The following is a 20,125-nucleotide window of genomic DNA, read 5'->3' as shown; positions in this document are numbered from 1 at the left end:
AATTCACAAGAGAAAATAATCTTCCAATTAATATGAAAAACGTTCAACTTTACTAAAAACAAAAGTTTCAACTTAAGATTTTTTTTTCCCCTGACACTTAGCAGAATTAAAAAATAATCTGTGTGACAGGGCTTGGAGAAGTGGACACTGTTAACTGCTGGTGGAACTACGTATCAGTATGTTCTTTTGAGGATAGTTTGGCTGTATATATATCAAAAGCCTTACATTTTTTAAAATCCCTTTTTACTTAGCAATACATTTTTCTGGGGATGTACTTAGAAAAATTACTAGGGATGTGATTAATATTTAGCTATTAGGTTCATCATAGTGTTTTTTAGTGTAAACTCTTTTACACTACATAAATTTTTACACTAAATAAAACCATTTAATGGTTTTAGTGCAAACCATAGTAAAAAATTGGAAGCAATATAAACGCCCAACAATTGCTTATTAGTTTAAAAAAGAAACAAGATACGGTTCATTCATACAGTGAAGCTATTCAGCCATTAAGAATGATTTTGTCAATAAATCTTTAGTAACATGGCAAAATATTTATGACATGACATTTATTATTGAAATATAAGAATTAGGCTATCAGTAACAGTGGTTATTTTTATTGTGGACTTTTTTTCCATTTAAAAAATATTCACCCTCTCCCTCTGACCCTCCCCCAGCTTGTGCTCTCTCTTGCTCACTCAAATAAATAAAATCTTAAAAAAAAAAAAATGCAAAGGGGTGCCTGGGTGGCTCAGTCGTTAAGCATCTGCCTTCCGTTCAGGTCATGATCCCAGCGTCCTGGGATCAAACCCCACATCCGGACTCCCTGCTCAGTGGGAAACCTGTTTCTCCCTCTCCCACTCCCCCTGCTTGTGTTCCCTCTCTTGCTCTCTCTCTGTCAAAAAATAAATAAAATCTTAAAAAAAAAAAAGCAAAGATCTTTAAAAAAAAAAGTTACTGGGAATCACTACAGAATAAATCCATGATATATTCTCTTATTTCTGCTTTTCAACACACAGTACTTCTAACTACTGTTGCCTCTCAGAGTATATACCATCCCCTTACATGCCTCTGTACCTTTGCTTATCCCTTGGTCACTTAGGGAGTACCTGCCTCATCTTTTAAAATCAGGTCAAATGACCCCACCATGAAGTCTTTCCTGACCACCCCTTTTCTTTTCTTTTCTTTTCTTTTTTTAGATCTTATGTCAGAGAGAGAGAGCACATAAGCAGGGGCAGTGGCAGGCAGAGGGAGAAGCAGGCTTCCCACTGAGCAAAGAGCCTGACATAGGACTCGATCCCAGAACCCTGGGATCATGACCTGAGCCGAAGGCAGAGGCTCAACCAACTGAGCCACTCAGGCGCCCCTGATCACCCTTTTCTTTGCTTATTCCATGCAATTATTTTGTACAATTACGTATTTATAATTTTTTTCCACTAGGTAGTGAACCCCTATCTCATGCATAATAAATTTTTGTGAGTACTTATTACGTGCCTGGCACTGTGTGTGTTGGGTACTACAGATCTAACAATGAACTATGCAGACAGTTCCCCTGTCTTCAAGGAGTTTATAGCCTTATGAAGTTATTCCTTACACTGTATATTAAGTGTTATGACAGAAATAGAGAGTACTTTGGAGATTAGAAGATTGGTAAATCTATCCCAAGCTGGATAGAGAAGGAAGTCTTCCTGGAGGGGATGATAGCTGAATAACAAAAAGAAAGGAAGTGTTTAGTCAGGTCAAGGGGTAGAGTGAAGGTGGTTTCAAGTAGTAGAAACAGCTTGTACAACAGCTGGGAATTTTAAAACTGTGTTAAGTTTTAGGAAGTTTGTTATGGTATTTATGGATACTGAGGTTGATTTCTGATAAAAAATAATTCAATATAATTTTATCTTGGAAGAAGTTCCAGAATTCATTTCTTCTCTCTACAAGAGATTAGGAAGTAATATATAACAGCATATGTTAGAGAAAGCATCCTAATGTTGAATTAGGCAGAAATTCAAGTGTTGAAAAAGAAATAAAAGAAATTCAAGTGTGATTGGTAGGTTTGTTGTTTTTTAAGTATTTGTATAGAATATATTCTCACTAAGCATTGAGAAATTAGTGTAAAATAATTAAAAGTCTGAATTACAGAGTATTTTATTGGTATATCTTGTAATCTTAACTGGTCCTAATAAAATATTGCTAAGTATGATTATTTGGGGGAATGCCTTTGAATTAATAGATTAAAAATATGGCATTTTATTCGTAGTTTTTATATGTAAATGTGTTCTAAATAGAAAGAAATTACTTGTAGCAGGGTAAATATTTCTCATAATTATGAACCCTTAAAGCTTAACATATCTCCCTCTGCAATCAAGTCTTCAAAATCTCCTCTGTCTCCTATTAAATTGTCTCTCACCATTTGTGTTTCCTATACAGATTCTAAAGTTCTTTTTTCTCTCTAGCACTGTTCCCCAAACATCCACCTCTATATCCACTTCCAAATAAAAATCAATAATATAAAGCAAATTGATAAAATTACATTGTGGTCCTCCTTAAATCATAGTGTCCTTTCCTGTGATTATGTGAATTATGCTTACTATTTATTTTTTTTTTTAAAGATTTTATTTATTTATTTGAGAGAGAGAGAATGAGAGATAGAAAGCACGAGAGGGAAGAGGGTCAGAGGGAGAAGCAGACTCCCTGCTGAGCAGGAAGCCCGATGTGGGACTCGATCCCAGGACTCCAGGATCATGACCTGAGCCGAAGGCAGTCGCTTAACCAACTGAGCCACCCAGGCGCCCTATGCTTACTATTTATTGATATCCATATCACTGGGTTTATACAGTCAGTTTGTAGTCCTTTTTTGTTTGTTTTCTTGATTAGGTAATACAGAGACTGTTTCTCAAGTTTTCTTTAACAAGAGATTAAATAAATCAGTTTTTCTTTTCTGCTTTGTAGATTTCTTGATAACCGGCTGTTTGCTACCTGCTCTGATGACACTACAATAGCACTATGGGATCTGAGAAAACTGAACACCAAAGTATGCACTTTACATGGTCACACTAGCTGGGTGAAGAACATCGAATATGATACTAATACAAGACTCTTAGTAACATCAGGATTTGATGGAAATGTCATTATTTGGGACACCAACAGGTTTGTGAATAGGAAACCATGTTAGGATTGTGAACAACAACAAAAAAATTTTTTAAAGATTTCCTTATTTGTCAGAGAGAGGGAGAGAGAGTGAGTGAGCATGTGGGGGGGGGTGCAGAGGGAGAGGGAGAGAGAGAATCTTAAGCAGACTCCCTGCTGAGTGCAGAACCTGGTGTGGGACTCCGTCTCACAATCCTGAGGTCATGACCTGAGAAATCAAAGAGTTCGACCTTTAACTGACTGAGCCACCCAGTTGCCCCCCAGAAATATTTGTTTAAAGTGGTAGAGAAATTCAGTGTTTTGTCTTAGCTTTCATATCTCTTTAGGAGAAAGAACCTGACTTCGGGAAAAATAATAAAAAATGATTCCATCTTTTGTTACTTGCTCTTAGTCATATATTGCAACTAAAACATTTGGAGAAAAGTTTATGGAAAGGAGACCAAGTAGTACAGTTAATGATGAAAACTGGTTTAAAAGATGAGTTTCCTAAATTTAAGGAATTTAAGGAAAAATATTTTTGTTATTTCCTCTGTGGAACAGAAATGTTTTTCATTCTTCGGTCCTTCAATTCTAAACTTACTTATTTTGTAATTTTTGTACTTTTTTTCATGCATTAAAATAATAGTTTCTCAGTGGGAATGTTTAGAAATAATGTGTGGTGCAGTTTTAGTTGTCACTATGGGAGGAGAAGAGAGGATTACTGGCATTTAGTAAACAGGGATCAGAGTTTCTAAACATCCTGCATGGAACATTTTGCACAGTAGACTAGTCCCATCTAAAATGTTAGTAATGCCGCTGTTGTGAAACACTTCAATGAAATGTCTCCTTATGGAGAAGTTGATTATTTAAAAAACCCTGAAGTTTGGGACACTTGGGTGGTTCAGTTGGTTAAGCAGCTCTTGATCTCAGCTCAAGTCTTATCTCAGGGTCGTTAGTTCAAGCCCTGCGTTAGGCTCCGTGTTGGGTGTGGTGCCTACATAAAATAATCAAGAAAAATAGAGTTGAAGTTTGAAAAATAATTAAAACATACCTATTGCTAGCCATGGTGAAATGACAATGCAGTAATACACCAGGACCATTTCTGAAATATTCTTTTCAGAGGTCATATGTAAAAAGAGAGAGGATATTCTTAAAGATTTCTAACTATGCATATTGTTTGAGCAGAGGATATACAGATCTCTTTAGACTAAGACAAGCATACCTGTTAAAATTTAGAAGTTTATTTTTTTTAATTTAGAAATAAAATTTGAATAGGAATATGGATGGTAACTTCCAAATTAGTGGACAAAAGCTAGTAAAACATGATCAATCCAACAGAAGCAGAGAAGGGGGAAAATCATTTTTAAAAAAGAGGTAAATTGGGAAGCACAAAAATATGGTAGGCAGAAAATCCAAATATCAATAATCGCAGTAAATATATGTAGACTAAAGTAGCTAGTTAAAAGATAGATAGGGTTAGATTGGATTAAAAAAGAAAACCAAACTATGTTCTTTGTAAGGAACACACCCAAAACATGCAAATGAGAAAGTCTAAAAGTAAAAGCATGGGAAAAAAATAACAGGCAAATTCAAATCAAAGAGAAACAGTTATATTTACATTAATAACAAACAAAATAGAATATAAGGCATAAAGCATTATTAGTGGTTAAAAAAGGTACTGTGCTAAAAGGTTTATTTCACTAGAACATAAAAGAATTCTTATCTTAAATGTACCTAATAACATAGCTTCAAACCATAAAAAGCAAAAATGGACAGAATTACAAGAAAAAACTAAGAATTCCCATCTCAGTGGAAAATAGTAACACTATTCTCTCATTTACTAATAGATAAAATAGACCAAAAAATTAGTAAGACCATAGGAGGTCTTACAGTAATAAACTTGATTTATTAGGCATATTTAGAATTCTCCCAACAAATAGTGAATACATCCTCTGAAGCAAAAGTAGAACATGTACTAGATTACAAAGTAAGTTTCAACCAATATCAAAGATTTGTTATCACACAAATGATTTTTCCTGACCTCAGTATAGTTAATTAAAACACAGGTAACTAAAAATTCCCATGTTTGGAGATTTATAAACTCACTTCCTAAATAATTCATGGATTGAAGAAGAACTCATCGGGAAATCAGTAGACTAAAAATTAGTGAACTAAGCATTATACTCAAACTGGAAAAAGGTAAAAAGAGTAAACCCAATGAAAGATTATGGAAATAATAAAGATAAAAGCAGAAATTAGTAAAATTGAAAATGAATGTACAATAAAGTTTTTTTTTTTAAGCCTGCTTTTTGAATCTCTGGTAGGATTCATCCAGAGAAATAAGACAAAAGAATAATCTTAATAAAAAAAGAGACAAAATATATATATATGATAATATCACTTTTATGCCAGTATACTTGAAAACTTTGATGAAATAGTTTATTCAAAAAATACACCTTAGCAAAACTGATCAAGAGAGAAATAGAAAACCTAAATACACCTGTTACCTGGACTGATATTTAACCAATATGCAGTGATTGAGGTGAAGTAGTTGTTAAAATATTAAACTACTTCTGTAGTTAATACAGAAGTTAAATGTGGTAACTGTAGTTAAATGATAAATAGCCACTATCCTGAATCATCCCCGGGCAGTCATATATATCCTGGCACCCTCTGGTTACCCAGGCCCTTCTTTTAGGGATACCTCCCTCAAGACCTCCCTATGATCTAGTAGCTAAAGTCCCCCTTAAACTACCCCGTTTCCCCCACTTTTTTTTTGGTTGTTCAGCATCTCATTTAATTCTGAGAACAGTCTCATGAGTTAGATAACTATTATCCCATTTTATTCATTTATTTTTTAAAGATTTTATTTGACAGAGATAGCGAGAGCAGGAACACAAGCAGGGGGAGTGATGCGGGGCTCGATCCCAGGACCCTGGGATCATGACCTGAGCCGAAGGCAGGCGCTTAATGCCTGAGCCACCCAGGCACCCCTATTATCCCATTTTAGAGCTAAGGAAACCAAGGTCAGAGAGATTGGGTATCTTGCCCACATGACTGTCAATAAGACAGTAAATTATGAGCCAAGAGTCAAACCCCTGGTTTATAGACTGCTGAGAGGCACCCTTTGTTGATGGAAGTTTTAAGATCTTACAGTAGAGTAATTCCAGGACTCAGTTCCAACACTGCCAACTGCATCAATTCTGACTGGCTCATTTTCATGCATTGCTGGTTATTTAAATATTGTAAACATTGCCTCTGCCATAGCCATTAAAGAAATGGAAAATATCAATTAAAATTTATCTACTAATAAAACAGCAGGCCTGTCAGTTTTACAGGTGACTTCTGTAAGACAGTACAAGAAACAGAACATTCCAGTTTTATTAAGTTGTTCACATTCCAGAAAAAGGGAAATCTCTTTACCTCATGTATGAAGCTAGTATAACCTTAATATATAAACTCAACAAAGATAATATTAGAAGAGAAAAATTGAAAGGTCAATCTGTAATGTGAATGTAGATACAAATATTCTAAATAGAAGAAACTGAAACTTCTAAGATATTAATCAGAATATCATGACCAAGTTGGGTTTATTCAGGAATGACAAGATGATACATCTGGGGCGCCTGGCTGGCTCAGTCAGAAGAGCATGCAACTCTTGATCTCGGGGTTGTGAGTTCGAGCCCCATATTGGGTGTATAGGTCACTTAAAAAAGATAAATCAATAGAAAAAAAATTTTTTTTTATTTGACAGAAAGAGAGCGTGCACAAGCTGGGGTAGCAGCAGGCAGAAGGAGAGGGAAAAGCGGGCTCCCTGACACAGGGTTCGATACCAGGACTCTGGGATCATGACCTGAGCCAAAGGCAGACACTTAACCGACTGAGCCACCCAGGTGCCCCTATCAATAGAAATTCTATTAATATAACTTATCACATTAACAGATTAAACAAAGTCCATATGATTGTTTTAATCAAGGAATAAAATTCAACATTCAATCATAATTAAAAACAAAAGAGAGGACATTATTACCAGTCTTATAGAGATTAAAAGGAATATAAAGGGATACAGTGAAGAACAACAAATCAGACAACTCAGATAAACAAATACCTGGACAGTCACAAATTACTTAAACTGATTCAAGAACAAATAGAAAATCTATAGACCCACAGACCTAAAGCAAGTAAAAAATCGAACTGGTAATTTAAAAATCTTTCCACAGTGAAAAGCCCAGTCCCAAAAGTCTTCACTGGTGAATTTTACCAAACATTTATAGAATAAATAATACCAATCTTTCACAAACTCTTCTAGAAAATAGAGGAGAACACTACCAAACTCATTTTATGAGGCTGGTATTATTACTCTGATACCAAACCAGACAAACATCATAAGAATAGAAAACTACAGACCAATATTCCTCAAAAACAAAAAGAAGAAAAATAGATACCAAATCCTCAAAAAAATATTAGCAAATCAAACCTAGCATCATGTATAAAGGATTATATGTCACAATAGTAGAATTTACCCAAGGAATAGAGGGTTGGTTTAATATCCAAAAATCAATTAATTGATACATCATATTAATAAAGGTCAAAACCCATAAACAGGATCATCTCAAGAAAGGTAGAAAAGCACTTGACAAAATCCAATACCCATTTGTAATAAAACTGGGAATAATAGGGAACTTTTATTCCCTAGACAGCTGATAAAGGACATCTGAGAAATTTATAGCTAAAATCATTTTTGTAAAGATTTTTTTTATTAGAGAGAATACCCTAGTGGGGGGTTAGGGGCAGAGGGAGAGGGACAATTAGACTCCCCACTGAGTGGAGAGCCCCACGACACAGGGCTCGATCCCAGGACCCCGAGATCATGACCTGAGCTGAAGGTAGATGCTTAACCAACTCAGCCACCCAGGCGCCCCTGGCTAAAATCATCTTAATGTTGAAAAACTGAATACATTTACCCTAAGATTGGTTACAAGGCAAGGATGTCTGCTCCCACCACTTTTATTCAATATTGTATTGGAGGTACAGTTGCACTGGAAGTGCAGTCAGGCAAGAAAAAGAAATACCAGGCATCCAGATTGGAAAGGAAGAAGCAATCTTCATATGTGGATATGATCTTATATATAGAAAATCTTAAGGATTCCACAAAAATACTAGAACTAATAAGTTCAGCAAGGTTACAAGATTAATATACACAAATCAATTGTATTTCTACTTATAAGCAATGAACAGTCTAAAAATGAAGAAGATTCCATTCATAATTGCATCTAAAGAAATAAGATACTTAGTAATGTATTTAACAAAAAAAGTACAAGATTTTTACACCGAAAACTATAAAAACATTGCTGAAAGAAATGTAAGAAGATGTAAATGAATGGAGAGGCATTCCATCTTCATGGATTGGAAGACTCAGCATCATTAAGATGGTAATTTTAGGGGTGCCTAGCTGGCTCAGTCAGGACAGCATGTGACTCTTGATCTCAGGGCTATGAGTTCAAGCCCCACATGGGGTGTAGAGCTTACTTAAAAAAATAAATAATAAGATTACAGAGGACAAACAAAAAACTTATTTAAAGATGGCAATTGTCTCCAAGTTAATCTATAGATTCATTGCAATCCCTGTCAAGATTACAGCTGTCTTTTTTGGACCAATTGTTAAGCTGATTCTAGAATTTATTTTTTATTTTTATGTTTTTATTTTTTTTAAAGATTTTTATTTGAGAGAGAGAGAATGAGAGAGAGCATGAGACGGGGTAGGGTCAGAGGGAGAAGCGGACTCCCCGCTGAGCAGGGAGCCCGATGCGGGACTTGATCCTGGGACTCCAGGATCATGACCTGAGCTGAAGGCAGTCGCTTAACCAACTGAGCCACCCAGGTGCCCCTGATTCTAGAATTTATATGGAAATACAAATGACCCAGAATAGCCAAAACAATCTTGAAAAGAAGAACAAAGTTGAAAGACTCACACTCTCAATTTTAGAACTTCGTACAAAGCCATAGTAATCAAAACAGTGTTTATTGGCATGGGATAGGCATATAAATCAAAGGAACAGAATTTTGAAAGTACAGAAATAAACCCTTGCATTTATGATCAGTTGATTTTCAGTTCAACAAAGGTGCCAAGGTAATTCAGTGGTTCAGAAAAGGATAGTCTTTTCAATAAATGATACCTGAGCAACTGGATATCCACATGCAAAAAGATGAATTTAGACCCTTATTTTACATCAAAACAAGAAACTCAAAATGGATTTAAACCTGAAGGTAAGAGATAAAATGACATAATTCAAAGAAAACATGGAAGTAAATCTTCATGCAAACCAAAGCACAAGTGATTAAAAAAATTGATAAAATGAACTTCATTAAAATTAAAAACTTTTGTGTATCGGGTGATACCATTAAGAAAGTGAAAAGAAAAACTACAGGATGGGAGAAAATAATTGTAAATTACATCTGATCAAGGATTTGTGTCCAGAATATATAAAGAACTCTTGCAACTCACTTTAAATATACACAAATAACTCAACTTTAAAATGGGCAAAATATCTGCATAGACATTTCACCAAGGAAGATAATATAAATGATTAATAGGCATGTGAAAAGATGATCAACATCATTAGTCATAAGGAAAATGCAAGTCAAAACCAAAATGAGGAACCATTTCATATCCACTAAGATGGCTTTAATTTAGAAAGACAATAAGTATTGTCAAGAATGTGGAGAAACTGGATCCTTATACATTGCTGGTAGGGATGTAAAGTGGTACAGCCACTTGAGAAAAGTTTGGTAGTTTCTTAAAATGTTAAACAGATTTATCATCTGACCAGCCATTCCACTCCTAGGTATCTACCCAAGAGAAATGAACACCTATCACCACACAAAGATTTGTACGTGAATGCTTATAACAGTATTATTCATAATATCCCCAAAAGGGAACCAGTACAAATATCTATCAATTGGTAAATGAATAAACAAAATGTGGTATATCTATATAATAGAATACTGGTAATGAAAAGGAACAGATACTAATATGTGCTACAACATGGATGAACCTCAAAAAACAGTATGCTAAGTGAAAAAAGCCAAACCAAAAGACCACTTGTATAATTGTATTTATATTAAATGTCCACAATAAGCAGATCTATAGAGACTACTTAATGGCTGCCTGTGACTGGGAATAGGAACAGGGAGAGACTGCTAGTGGGCGGGAGGGATTTTTTAGGATGATGAGAATGTTCTAAAATTGGGTTGATTGCACAACTCCATAAATTTACTAAAAATCACTTAATTGTTAAAATGAGTGAATTTTATGATATGTAAATTATATCTCAAAGCTATTAAACTTAATTAAAAATAGAAGGAAACTCATCAGAAGTGTACACTAAAACCTACAGGACATTTTTAAATGGTGAAACTTTTAGAAGTTTTCTCTATACGGGCACCTGGCTGGCTCAGTCACTAGAGCATGTGACTCTTGATCTCAAGGTTGTGAGTTCAAGCCCCAGATTGAGTATAGAGCTTACTTAAAAAAAATTTTTTTTTTCTCTATAAAATCAAGAAGGGAGAATATGGCTGCTATTACTACTACTGTATACCACTGTTTGGGGGTGGCAGAAGACAGGGCCCTAGTCGGTACAGGAAAATAAATATGGAAGGATTAGAAAGGAAAAAAAATGAAAAACGCATTCACAGATGATATGACTGTCTATATGAAGGGTTGGCAAATTTTCTATAAAAGACTGTAATAAATATTTTAGGCTTTGTGTGCTGTATAGTCTCTGAGCAGCCATCGACAGTACATAAATGGATATTGCTGTGTTCCAACCAACTTTCTATATAAAAACAGGCAATAGTCCAGACTTAGCCCATAGACCAGTGTTCTGACTGGTCTATATAGTAAATCTTAGAAATTCTGACAAATTATCAGAATTAGTAAGAGTTAACCAAGATTGCTAAGATCAAAATGTAAAAATCAGTACTGTTCCTATTTATCACAAGAAACAATTAAAAAATTTAAAGCATATAGTTTTTAGTAATTAAAAAAATTTTTTTAAAAACCAGGATGGGTCAAGTAGCAGATTAGACACAACTTTAAAAAATAGATTGGAAGCTAGATATTAAAAATTATCCAGAATGTAACAGAAATGAAGAGATAGAATATAAGAAAGAGCAGCTATGAGATGAGAATCAAATGTGAGTGTTTCAAACATCTATTTGGAGCTCCAAAAGAATAGAGAAAATATGTGAGAGGCAATATTGGAATAATGACGGAGAATTTCCCAGAATATATGAATAATATGAATCTTAAGATTTAGAAAGTCAAATGAATCCCAATAAATTAGAAAGAAATCCAAATTTAAACATATATCAGAGTGAAACTGCAGTACTCCAAAGACAAGGAGAAGATCAAAGGATAAATTGTCCAAAGTAACAATTGCACTAATAGCCGACTTAAAAATAGCAACAATGGAAGCCAGGACTCAATGGAATATTATCCCCAATATTCAGAACAACATAAAGTGACAGTTTACCTCAACAAAATCTTAAAAATGTATATTTCAGAAAGAATAAAATGGAAAGTTGGAGATGAAAGAAGGAATGGTGAGCAGAAACAAAAAAAATGTTTATCATGTATAAAAGGCTAAAAATACACTGACGATAAATTCTGGTTTGAAGGTCCAAAATATGACTATTACCGAATCCTTATATTTATGATAATTCTAGATTTTGTTTTGATTTCTTCTGTAGGTGTACAGAAGATGGGTGTCCACATAAGAAATTCTTTCACACACGTTTTCTCATGCGCATGAGATTAACACCAGATTGTTCCAAAATGTTGATCTCCACGTCCTCTGGATATCTTTTGATTTTGCATGATCTTGACTTAACCAAGTCTTTAGAAGTAGGCAGCTATCCCATTTTGAGAGCAAGAAGAACTACATCAAGTTCAGGTAAGCTTTTCTTTTTTGATTAAAAAAAGTTTTCCGAAGAGTCTCACACAAAGGGAGGGTATATGTTCCCATTCTGAGAACGATAGCAGGACGAAGGGAAGGAAATTAGAAGACATTTTTGGAAAGCTCATTGAGAGCTTTTTTCCCAAGAAAGTATGACCTATATGAATCTCTGACATAGTGTTAATTTGTGCTTCCGTATCACCAATGATCTAGGAAGAACTGCTAACTATAAAAATATTTTCTTTTAGCGCTTTCTGCTATCCAGAAAATCTTTTATCAGTATTTCTAAATCATCACTATCTCAAAAATTAGTGGTGGCCCAAGGTAGGTTCAGTCTTCCAGCAGAGCTTTATTATTTATTTTATTTTAATTTTTATTTCACAACCCTGAGATCAAGACCTGAGCTGAGATCAAGAGTCAGATGCTGAAATCACTGGGCCACCAAGGCACCCTACCTAGCAGAGCTTTTATTTATTTATTTTTTTTTAAAGATTTTATTTATTTATTTGAGAGAGAGAGAATGAGAGATAGAGAGCACGAGAGGGAAGAGGGTCAGAGGGAGAAGCAGACTCCCTGCTAAGCAGGGAGCCCGATGCGGGACTCGATCCCGGGACTCCAGGATCATGACCTGAGCCGAAGGCAGTCGCTTAACCAACTGAGCCACCCAGGCGCCCTAGCAGAGCTTTTAAGATATATTCAATATAGAGCTTTACTTTTAAGTCTGTATTACATCCTAGAATTCCAGATGTCTATACCCAGGTAGCAGGTGTCATCCTATTTCACAGCCTCTAAACATCCTCTTGCTAAAGCTATTTTTTTTTTAAGAAAAGATTTATTTATTTTAGAGGGAGAGAGAGCAGGGGAGGGGCAGAGGGAGAGAGAATCCTGAAGCAGACTCCCTGCTGAGCGGGGAACACAATTGGGGGGGCGGGGCTCAATCCCAGGACTCTGAGATTATGACCCAGGCTGAAACCAAGAATCGGCCGCTTAACCGACTTAGCCACCTAGGTGCCCCTAAAGTTGTATTCTTTTTCCTGTTGCTGATTCCATTAGACTTCAGTGAAATTGGGGCTCAGAAAAACATGCACTATGTCTACAGTATGTGATAGAGGCTATATTTCATCACCTTTGAGAAAAAGAGGGCTGTTCCAAGAACATACCTATTTATAATTTTGCATTTATGAACAAGAACCCAGAAAAAAAGACAAGCATTTGGAACACAATGTTTATAAATTGCTATTTAAAAATCAGCTTCAGATGGTTGGACTCTTTCTCCTGTACGCATAGGGCCATAGGGCCATATCTGAAGACTCCTCTGGGAAAGTGCAGGCCCTGTTTTAATTGCATTTGCCCAGTTTCACTGCTAAAAGTAGAAATTTAAGTTTTTCCAGCTTATTTGCAAAGCAAGGGATTTCATAAATATGTGAGTATAATCCTTTTACATTCAGAAATGTATTTTTAGGTTAAACATTAATAGTCAACTTTAGCTTAGAAAGGGGTAGTGAGTTAGAAAGTCTGGTTGGCATTTTTTTATTCAAAAACCAAGAACAGGGCGCCTGGGTGGCTCAGTCAGTTAAGCCTCTGCCTTCGGCTCAGTTCATGATCCCAGGGTCCTGGGACCGAGCCCCGCATCGGGCTCCCTGCTCAGTGGGGAGTCTGCTTCTCCCTCTGCCTCTGCCTTTCGCTCCCCCTGCTTGTGCTGTCTCTCTCACTCTGTCTCAAAGAAATAAAATTAAAAAACAAAAACAAAAACAAAACCCACCAAGAACATTTTGTCTTCTAAGGGTAATTCTGATAACAACATCAAAGGGAATTAGATGAAGAAATTCTCAGAAAAGTGTGGGGCCACTAGAAGAGTGAGATGTAATAGAGATTGCTTTTTGGAGTAACATATCAAACCCAACTATCTAATACTCAATTTTTGTTTTTCTTCAGATTTCAGTATAAAGTTTGTATTGCATTTCAAAGATAGTATTCACATAACTTCATGAATGGTAACAGAATTGTTTGGCATGCTTAAGAAGGCTCATTTAATGTTCTCAGTAATGAACCTGGTATTTGGACCCTATTCTAAGATTAAATGGGCTGATGAACAGCTCAGTTTTCATGTTTACTGAATTTTCTTGTTTTGTTTTACTACAGAAGTGATGGGGAACCCAAAGATGCTCCTATGTGTATTTGGTTTGTCATTTTTATTTCACTTAAGCAAGTCTTTGTTAGAAGAGATTTTAGAGAGGGCCCAGGCCTTAGAACACTTCGAAGAGCTGTCCTCCCTACCTCGGTCGTAGTTATAGGCCAGCTTTAAGTGAGCGTGTACTTGCCATGTTTCAGATGGATTTAACAGTTTGCTTCAACTAGCTGATTAAAAAGTTGAGATGCTACTAGAGTTTTGCTAAGTTTATTGTCAGAACTTTTTGTATTTTCAAGATCTGACTACTTCATCAAGTTCATCTGGTCCTCGAGTTTCTGGTTCACCTTGTCATCCCAGTGATTCTAACTCATCTTCTGAGAAACACATGTCACGAGCATCACAAAGAGAAGGTAGGTTAAAAGTGGTATTTTATAATCTTGCAACAACAGATTTCTACCAAATAGCTTTCTTTGGTTTAGTTTAAATCTATACAAATAAAAGCCAATAAAGAAGAGGCTATTCTTTGACCCTCAGTCATTTTCAAAAGCTAACCAGTCTCTATGGTTGGATATCTTGGGCTTACATCTTTGTCGGAATTTGAGCTTTGGCTTTATTTACTGAACTTAGTTTGGTCTAGATTGGAGAAAAAGTAGTTTGGACATGTAGATTCCAATCAAGGTTGTTATGGAAATTAAATGAGATATGCACATGACGGTGCTGTATAAAGTGATGAGTTTGTCAGGTGCTTGTGAGTCACCTGGTTCCAGCCCAGTAGGCATTTTGCTCTGCCATTTCTTTGTCTGAGCAATGCCTGACAGCCTTAGAGGAGTTGTGGGATAAAGTGGGCTACATTCTGGCCCTACTCTGCTTTGCCCGTTTCCCCCCACCGCTCTGGCAGAAGTAGCTGTTTAGCCCATTCTTTCCACCCCCTAAATGAGAGGCTTTTTACCTATGCAGACTTCATTTACTTCTCCATACCAGTTCACATCTACGCACTTTTTGTCCTTCTTTGTGGACTGATAGCCAGATGTGGGTCTTTTTGTAATTTTGGGTCACCTTTTGGAGATGAGCATAGCTCCTACCTAGGTCTTCAGGGGAGGAGCTATCCATTATACTTCTAATTTGTGTTTTTCCTGGGTGGCCTCACCTGGTAAGTACTTGATAATTGCATACTTGATTATTTGGCATGACTACTTATGTTTGTAGAGTGGTTTGAGAGCTCTTCCTAAACCTACAGCCTATCTACTTTCCTCTGGATATTCAAGACTATGATATTTAAGGTTAAAAATTCCCATTAGAGATTTATGCCCAGATGTGTAACATTTTTCCTTTGATTTGTAGCAGAAACTTCTTTTATAGATTCTACCTGTTCTTCTACTTTGGCTTCTAAGACAAGGCTCTTAGTAATCATTGAGAAAAATCTTTATTGAACTAAACCGTCCATGAGGGGGAAAAAAAAAAACTTGAGTAGTTAACTGCTTGTTGCAGTGGTAAACCCCAAAACCAAACTACACAGCAGTTTCATGATATAGAGATTGGGAATGGGAGAAGCAACGATGTGTGGAGAGCCTAGCCAGAGTGTAGAGAAGAAGGTGGGGCTCATACATAAGGTTGTTCTTTTTTTTTTTTTTTAAAGATTTTTATTTATTTATTTATTCATGAGAGAGAAGAGGAGAGAGAGAGAGAAGCAGAGGGAGAAGCAGGCTCCCAAGGAGCAGGGAGCCCGATGCGGGACTCGATCCCAGGACCCTGGGATCATGACCTGAGCCGAAGGCAGACGCTTAACCATCTGAGCCACCCAGGCGCCCCATAAGCTTGTTCTGAATGTTGGCAATCCTGGGTCTTCAGGGTGTCGGAATGTTAGCACCATACTTTGACAGATATGGTAGCTCTACAGTGCTGAGGCTATCAAACTCAAACCAGGATTAGAATTTTTTTTTAAGTGATCTCCACACCCAATATGGGGGCTCAAACTCCAGACCCTGAGATCAAGAGTCAGATGCTCTATCGGCTGAGTCAGCCAGGTGCCCCATAAACTCTCATTCTGACATGAAATCTGCTGTGGACTCTAGCACAGATAAAGTGCAAAAACTCTGGCTCAAGTGAAATTAGGGAGTTCCTTGACCAGTCTTCCCTTCCCATCCCCATGTGGTTCCTCCTTTTGCCAGTTCTGGAGGAACCTCCAAGGAGCACAGCTTAAAAACCACTACTTATTTAGATGGGTTTCTTTTTTGCTTTTGTTCAATTTTCAGAATTAATTGATATAGCTGTTTGTTTTTCTCTAAAATTGTTATTAAAATTCAGTCACATGTGAAATCATTATTTAGGTAGAGTTTGGTTGTAACAATGTAATTTAGAGCTTCACAGGTTTCCATCAATGCTGTAGTAATCTAAAGGGACTCTTAAAGAAGATAACACATCTGTTTGAGAAACAATTCACAAAGGGTCTGACAGAGGGAGCTCATAATCTTCAAAGCGACTCCTTCCGCAGGTAGAGAAGCGTTGAAATATTTCTCTTGATATTAAATTTCTAAATTGCTTCTTTATAACGTCTGTGAAAGTGGTTCTCCACATACCTGAGGGATAGGACGTGACTCCCAGTAGTAACGGCTTGCTGTAGCAGTCACTTTCATGGGCTAGGAAGGAGGATGGGATGGGCCCTAACAGAGTACCAGGCGTGTGTATGATCAGCAATGTCTCCCAACCCCTCGTTTTGACATACTGGAATGTGAAGTATCTTCCCTTGCCTCCAAAATTATAGCTCCGTTTATCATTTATAGTACTGTTCTTGGGGGCCCTAAGTCCTGCTCCTTGCACACATAATAATAGCCTTTTATTGATAAGAGCAATCTGCATGGCTTCCAAGTATTTCCTTCTCTGGACTAGAGAGCACCAGGTTCTCTGAGATGAGAATTATCTTTTACTTTTCCAGATTCCTTTCATGTCATATAACTTTATCTTAGTTTTCTGAGATGTAAATCCTAATCAAAAGGATCCCTAGTCTTAGGTTACTGGGATTCCTGCTGCAGGAACTTGGATTCTTTAGTTCTGGTCATAACCTTTCCCCATACCCCCACCCCAAAGACATGCACACCATGCATCAAGGGGCACCACCATAGTTTTTGTTTTTTTTTTTTTTAAGTTTTTTTTATTTTAGAGAGCAAGCATGAGTGGGAGGTGTAGAGGGAGAGAGAGAATCTGAAGCAGACACCATGCTGAGTGTAGAGTCCGATGCGGGGCTTGAGCTCACAACCCTGAGATCACAGCCTGAGACAAAACCGAGAGTTGGCTGCTTAACTGATGGTGCCCCCCAAGCATGCCCAGATTTTCTTTTTACATGTGGTAGTACAAGGGGCTGGCGAAAGAATTAAGGTTGGGGGCGGGGGTGACTGCCAGAAATCAAAGCTTTGATGAGCTGCCTTAGTCCTCTGATAATACACATTTCACATCCTAATTTTCTTATCAGGAGTTTCACCACGAAATAGTCTTGAAGTCTTAACTCCTGAAGTTCCTGGTGAGAGAGACCGTGGAAACTGCATCACGTCCTTACAGCTGCACCCAAAAGGCTGGGCCGCTCTCCTTCGGTGCTCAAGCAACACCGATGATCAGGAGGTAGGGGCAGCGGCACTCCACCTTCAACGGGGCTGACTGAACAAATAGCCGTTGCCGTGTACGCTCATGGTTTCTTTATCCCTTGAACCCCTCCTTCCTCTCCCGCCTCCTTTCCAGTGTGGCAGACTGGAAATACCTTAAACCCGTATCAACTCAGATTGTGCCCAGCTTCTTCATTCTTGCCCCCTTTATCTTGCCACATGCCCTTTATATAGTAAACTTTAGATGGAGATGCTTCCGCCAAGCTGGCTAAATGTAAGGTTTTGCTAAGCCAATTGAGTATTAGAATTTGCTCTTTTTAAAAATAAGGGGAGGGGCGCCTCGGTGGCTCAGTTGGTTAAGTGTCTGCCTTCAGCTCAGATCATATCCCAGCGTCTGGGGATCGAATCCCGAGTTGGGCTCCCTGCTCAGCGGGAAGCCTGCTTCTCCCTCTGCCTGCTGCTCCCCCTGCTTGTCCTTGCTCTCAAATCATACCAGGGGAAACCAGGGAGAGACTAAACTGATGACTAGGGGAAAAGAGAGAAGAGCCTTTGAAGTGTGTAGGAGGAGAGGTATTTTAGGGCTTAGATGTCTAAACTTTAGAATATTTTAAGTATCAAGATTGTTGTTACTTTCACAAAGGGGAATTATTACCACAGAAGTCACAGAAGCCTGAGGGAATAAAAGGCTTTAGTCATAGTACATCACAGTACACAGAATAACCTTGGCTTATGAAGATAAGGTATAGGACCTGCACATTTTAGTAGATGGGAGAGGGGTAGCAGTTATCTGATTTCTTGCAACAGTTCTGTGGCTTTAGCAGCCTGTTGAGCTTTTTACAAAAAGAAATATCTAGTGTTATTTGGGGCTCTGTAACTTTGGTTTATCTCTCTTCTCTCCCCTTAGTGGACTTGTGTCTATGAATTCCAAGAAGGAGCTCCCGTGCGACCTGTCTCACCTCGCTGTTCTCTACGATTAACTCATTACATTGAAGAAGCCAATGTAGGCAGGGGTTATATCAAAGAACTTTGCTTCAGCCCTGATGGGCGAATGATCTCTTCCCCACATGGCTACGGGATTCGCTTGTTGGGATTTGACAAACAGTGCAGTGAACTTATAGACTGTTTGCCCAAAGAAGCCAGTCCTCTGCGGGTGATCCGTTCTCTGTACTCTCATAATGATGTGGTACTGACAACAAAGTTCTCTCCAACACATTGTCAGATTGCCTCAGGGTGCCTTAGTGGACGGGTTTCTTTGTATCAGCCAAAGTTTTAGGCACAACTTAACATCAAATAAGGAACTCTTCTGGTGTTTGACTTAAAAATTACTTCAATTTAGGTGAAGTATTTCCTTTTTAGAAGATCTTAAAAGTTTGGGTCAAGATCCCAGTTCTTATGGGTCCACGAACACACCTGTGACCTGAGGACTTGGCCGTCCGGCATCATAGGAGCCTCACCAAGTTAGAGTCGACGCAGCAGCAGTTTTTGCCGCATTCCTCTGCTCCTGCTCATCTGTGCCACCGGAACTTCAGTTCTTCTGGTTATTTTGCATGGTAGCTCTTGTCAAGTTTCTTTTCTTCTTTTTTGATTTCAGTGTGAATTTTGTGGACGTCTGGCAGGAGTTTTGGCTGGGTTAGGAGAAACCCGTGACACTGGTACTAAATAAAACCCAGAAGTTCGATGGCAACATACTGGTCATTGTAAAAGAAATTTCATCTTCACTTATCAGTATACCTGGCCTTTTAAAGTTGCTGTTACGTTTCTCTATGATGAGCACAGTTAATGGCATTATTCTCATAACTGTCGGTCTTACAACAAAAATGTCTTTTAAGTTTCCTGTTAAAATTATACGTATTTTTTCACCGTGAGGGGAATTTTCTTGTAAAACTCTAGAAAAAATAATTACCACCTCTCTTTGTAATTTACTTGTATGAATTTAAAAATCTCTAGCATGTGTCCTTATTTGGTATTTTGTTCCTGTCAATAGCATTTAGAAAGGAAAAGAGAAGGAATGGGCTTTGATCATTTCTCTTATATAGAAGAGGATTAAGTTAGTACACTATCTAGTCAGAGTGATGAGAACAATGTGGCTTAGTATCTGTTTTCTCTGCCAGACTGTTTGATTCACACAGGGTGCCATGTTACGGTGTTAGGGTGGAGGGGGTACTGAGAGTAAAGAGGTTGTGTTTTCCTCATCTTTACTCCTTGAGCCAGGTGGCACAAACTCGACCCTTAGCATTAGGGAGGGCAGAACTGCAGTCCTGTTTAAGGCGTGACCTAACTACAGTAGTCAGCGACTTGGATGTCAAGACAAAGAGCTGACGTGAAGA

The 20,125-nt window shown here is 37.5% G+C and overlaps 1 protein-coding gene across 2 annotated transcripts in view; it reads left to right on the top strand.

Annotated features, from left to right (window-relative positions):
* DCAF10 (DDB1 and CUL4 associated factor 10) overlaps positions 1–19,738 on the top strand; it is a 40,516-nt gene extending 20,778 nt beyond the window's left edge. The window contains exons 3-7 of one of the 2 annotated variants that reach the window (XM_027615166.2): positions 2,941–3,138; positions 11,869–12,071; positions 14,502–14,615; positions 17,672–17,817; positions 18,703–19,738. In XM_027615166.2, coding sequence (XP_027470967.1) covers positions 2,941–3,138; positions 11,869–12,071; positions 14,502–14,615; positions 17,672–17,817; positions 18,703–19,071 — 1,030 coding nt within the window. In that variant the 3' untranslated portion in view covers positions 19,072–19,738. Of the gene's footprint in view, positions 1–2,940; positions 3,139–11,868; positions 12,072–14,501; positions 14,616–17,671; positions 17,876–18,702 lie in introns of both variants that reach the window. The other variant, XM_027615167.1, reaches the window with a different exon arrangement.
* The last annotated feature ends 387 nt before the right edge of the window (positions 19,739–20,125 follow it).

This window comes from Zalophus californianus, chromosome 13 (assembly GCF_009762305.2).
Source record: "Zalophus californianus isolate mZalCal1 chromosome 13, mZalCal1.pri.v2, whole genome shotgun sequence".
Lineage (NCBI taxonomy): Eukaryota > Metazoa > Chordata > Mammalia > Carnivora > Otariidae > Zalophus > Zalophus californianus.
Note: the sequence above shows the minus strand (reverse complement) of the source record. Positions and strands in the feature narration are given on the sequence as shown.